Source organism: Castor canadensis, chromosome 1 (genome assembly GCF_047511655.1).
Source record: "Castor canadensis chromosome 1, mCasCan1.hap1v2, whole genome shotgun sequence".
NCBI classification, from domain to species: domain Eukaryota; kingdom Metazoa; phylum Chordata; class Mammalia; order Rodentia; family Castoridae; genus Castor; species Castor canadensis.
The window spans coordinates 192,265,560-192,270,482 of record NC_133386.1 but is presented as its reverse complement, the minus strand read 5'-3'; the positions used below and the strand labels follow the sequence as shown (position 1 = coordinate 192,270,482).

General features: G+C 32.3%; 1 protein-coding gene across 1 annotated transcript; it reads right to left on the bottom strand.

The window, feature by feature from the left end:
• Positions 1–824: 824 nt before the first annotated feature.
• LOC141421730 (olfactory receptor 8K3-like) lies at positions 825–1,763 on the bottom strand. The gene has a single exon (XM_074069155.1). The coding sequence runs from the start codon at positions 1,761–1,763 to the stop codon at positions 825–827; it is 939 nt and encodes a 312-aa protein (XP_073925256.1).
• Between the last annotated feature and the right edge of the window lie 3,160 nt (positions 1,764–4,923).

Genomic DNA, 4,923 nt, shown 5'->3' with positions numbered 1-4,923 from the left:
ACAGACAGTATGGAATCAAAATCAAGCTAGGAAGAAAAACACACAAATGAACAAAAAGAACAAATCCATGTAAGTTACTGTCAGAGCTCAAGCCTTTTCTCTTAATTGGTGCAGCCACTCATACACACTGATACAGTGAAATACACAGTGTTAGATGATAAATCAAAGTCATGAGCTCTTCACTTTCACAGATGTGGAGATACACATATGCATTGGGCTCATTTATGAAAGTTGGGACATTGAGGAATAAAGAGAAGAAATCTAAAATCCCTATGTGGAATAGGGCCATTTAAGAACACTGGTTTACTGATTCTTTAAATCAAGGGAATGCACTGAAACTGACATGGTAATCAAATTTGATTTAAGCACAATATATGGAAGTGATTAGAAATCCGTAAATGAAAAGTGTGTGTTAGCATATGAGAAACACAAACACACCTATGGACAGTGGAAATTTTATTGTGGTATTGAATGATAACAAAATAACTACTTAAATTCTCTTTGGTACCCACTATTCTTCCTCACTCACATAAAGCATACAATTCTGCCACCTGCTTTTAAGGTCCTTAGATTCCAAACACATTTACTGCATTATTTAATGATTTAATGATTACATTCATAGTTCATCTCTCCTCCTCAAAGAAAGAAAAGCATTTAATTTTTTCCAACAGTAATTATAAGCATTTAGAAGTTTGACTACTCTTAAGAAAAATACCAGCACTTAAATCTATGTAATTCTATGTATGTTTTCTACATATAATGGAGGAAAGTGAGACCAGTCCATAATGAAATCACATTTGTAGGATTCATATTATACGTAATCTTTAAGTGAAGACATTGTATATTTTTTTCCAAGTCCTCTGAAGGGCATATTTTACAACTTTATTCCTCAGGCTGTAGATCAAAGGATTCAACAAGGGGATGACCAAGATGTAAAATATGGAAGCCACTTTATCAGTGTCAGAAGAGTGACTGGACTTGGGCTGTACATACATAAATATCAAAGTCCCATAGAAGACTATGACCACTGTCAGATGGGACCCACAAGTGGAGAAAGCTTTGTGCCTGCCTTCAGCTGAGTTTATCCTGAGAATGGCTATGAGAAGGAGTAGGTAGCATACAAGAATGATCAGAAGAGAGGAAATCAAATTAATGGCTAAGAAGACCAAAATTATGAGTTCAATTTCATGTGTATTTGAGCAAAGCAAAGATAACAAGGGGAGACTCTCACAGTAGAAATGACTGATGACATTGTAGCCACAGAAGGGTAAAGTGAAAATCTTTATGGTAACTGTAAGAGACATAAATGTGCAGAAGAGGTAAGGTATTGCCACCAGTACCCAACATACTTGTTGTGACATGGTGACCTTATAGCGTAGAGGGTTACAGATGGCCACATAGCAGTCATAAGACATTGCGGACAGAATAAAAAGTTCACATTCAATGAATGTAATAAAGAAAGCTAACTGTGTAGCACAACCATAGTATGAGATTGGGTTTTGATCTACAACAAAATTCAACATTTTGGGTCCCACATCTGTAGAATAACCAAGATCAGTGAGAGCCAGGTGTCTGAGAAAAAAGTACATTGGAGTCTGTAGCCTGGAGTCCACCTTGGTGAAGATGATCATGCCCAAGTTGCCCACCACTGAAATCGCATAGATAATGAGGAACAGCACAAATAATGGAACTTGCAGCTCAGGACACTCTGTGATGCCCATAAAAATGAATTCACTCACTGCTATGAAATTGTGCTTCTCCATCCTGGTTTATTAGAAAACCTATTGTAAATAGCAACATCAGCATAGTCAATAACTTTCAAGTATTATTACTTGGGGGAGGAATTTATTATGGAAATTGATGTAAATAAGATAATGCTATAGTTTTACATTTAGACTATTTGAAAATAGTCATCTTTAAAATATCAGTAATCTATATTTAGAGAGAGAGTAATAGGAAATGAGAAATATTAATGGTTCTCAGGATTGTTTTGCTCATAAAAGAGCATTGCTCAATGCCTAGAAATATTTGGAGATTAATAACTCCTACTGTAACCAACATCTAAGCTCAAACAATATTCAACACAAAATATCAAATATCTAGTTTTATATACCTTTAGGTATAGATAAATAATTTTAGATAGAGATGCAGCTATACAGCAATAGATATAGAAAGCAATAAAGATAAAAGATTCAAACTTGTAGAAACATTGGGTATCATAAACTTGAGTAATCATTATACTTCTTCAACTTTACTCTTTACCACTTATATAATTAAAAAATCACATTCATGCAAAATTATGACATAATACATTCCTCAGTTACATGTGTATGTGATGACAAATTTGAAAAATGCATTCATTTCTCTAATGCAAACAACAGACATATAAAATCAGTACACTTAAGTATAGGCAAAGTAGTTCAAAGCATTAAAATACCTGACAGATATTGGACAATAACATAAATAAGAAAATTAACAGATGATACTGGTAATTGTCTCTATAAAAATAGAAAACAGTGAAATATATACTTACAAGCAATCATATTAGCTTTCCATATAGTGTATATAAGCATTACTTTGGCAAACAGTTTAAATTTTCTAAAATGTTTTTTTTTTTTTGGTGGTGATACTGGGATTTGAAGTACCTCAGTGGAGTAGGGTGGATGTGCCCTTGGTAGGCACACACTCTATGGCTTGAATCACACTTCTAGCCATTTGTGTTCTGGTTATTTTGAAGATAGGGTCTCAGTTTTTTTGGAAGGACATTCTGGACCGTGATCCTCCCATTTTAGACTTGCTGCTATAAGTGGGGTGACAGATGTGCACCACCATGCACAGATTTATTTCTTTGAGATGCTATCTTGCAAACTATTTTTGCCTTGGCTGGCATAAATTTTCAGCCTCCCACATAGCTAGGATGATAGGCAAATACCACTTTAACTGTTGGTTTTGATGGGATCTGCAAAGTTTGTGCTTAAGTTGTCTCTGAAGTGTGATCCTCCTCATCTCAGCCTCCCAAGTAGGTTTCCCAAAACTAATCATACTTACAGATCCAACATATCATTGCAGGGGTCGGGTATAGGATGAAAGAGTATTAAGTATTCATTAAGTCTGTGGTATCTGAAAATTGTTCCCAAACATCATAGACATGTATAATTTTTTAAATGGTGACAGTAATTTACCTGAGAAGGAATCTGTTTACATTTGCAAATATCCCACTACACAGTGTCTTAACTTCTTTGTCAGGAATAAAATGATGAATACATAAGGAATAGGTCAAATAGTGTATAGTACATGTAACCTATCCCAATCTCTACATCCAGTACCCCTAGAATAAAATTAAACAGTGCATATTTTGGATTATTTTCATTTTCATAATTATTATGCAATTCTTAATTATCATTTTAGAAATTTTAATATGGATCTTTATATAAATTTAACTATAATATTAATGTTAGTCTGTTGGCATTTTCATTCAAATAAGAGTTACATTAAACTAAAGAACATAGAAAAATATGAGGAAATCTGAACAAATTAAGTGGTTATTAAGATTGATTATATAACAAAATCTCAAATTTCACTTAAGATAAAATTATGCTATATTTTAAAGGGTAAAGAAGGGTGACAATTTTTATAGTAAAATTTTAATGCTTAATATTGAATACAAACTTTATTATGGTATACTCTACCATAGAGACAAAATAAAATAAAGATCACATGAACATGGATATCTGGATGTGATTTGAAATCATTTTCTCTATTAATTCCAGGAGAACAGCATCCAAATACAGTATAAGACACAATGCAGGATAACATGGCATAATCAAAGAAAATATATATGAATATCTTCAATAATCCAAAGATTTACAGTATGTCTTAGTAGTAGGTGGATGGCACCTTAAAGTAAGACTATTATTGATTTTGTGTAAAATTTTGAACAAAACATTTGCCGAATAGAAGATGCAAATAGAAATTATACACTTCATAGTAACAGTAGTAGACAGGAGTTTTTAAGTAACCACCTACAAACACAAAATTTTACAAGATTATGTATGAGCGTTATTACATGTAATTTGTACATCATTCACTTAAATATTGTATCTAAAGCTGTAGTTACCTAATATGCTCTCCTACTCCATGCAGATTCCTTCTTACAAGAAAAAGCATGTCAGATTAAATATCTACAATAAATGCAATAAGAAGTCATCTAAATCTTCATTTCTTTTGTAATGGTTTAGTTTGATTTACAGTTATGAAAAGCTAAGAACCTAAGATTACACAGGGAAAGTATGAGTTTTCCTATAAGTAAGAAATATAAAAATGTTTGCTTGTAATAGCTCTGAGGTTCAGTACAAAGAAACCAATTATTTTTTCATAGTTTATTATCTTTAAAAGAAGTTAATTTGATTTTTAAAAACTATACTTAGAAAAATTCAGTCAGATTTCATTGCAAAATGAAAACCTTATGATTACCATAAAATTGGACAATTAACTACGTCCTGATTCTCAAATAACACATTCATAACTCAATGTGAGTTGGAAACTCCATTTTCTTCATCAATAAGTCTGGAAATAATCACATCTATGAATAAATTCATATAACCATTTACACTTTACATTTTTTCAGAGGTTCAAAACCAAAAATCACTGAGGTTTGAACTGGTATTTCAGATTATTTTTTCATTAAAAAATACATATGCCCCCTTATTTATCCTTCATCACTTCTCATTTTGACCTCTATTATATATGAAATTATACTCATGTATACAAATATTTTCTAAGAAAACACAAACTGTCCTTGTTTCCATGATCCTATGGGCACTTACCATCTCAGTTTAGGTGAAAATGTCCAAATTTTAATATGAAGGAAAAATTAGAGAGATCCTTTATCTACTCAAGAATCGTGGCATAGTAGAATGCACA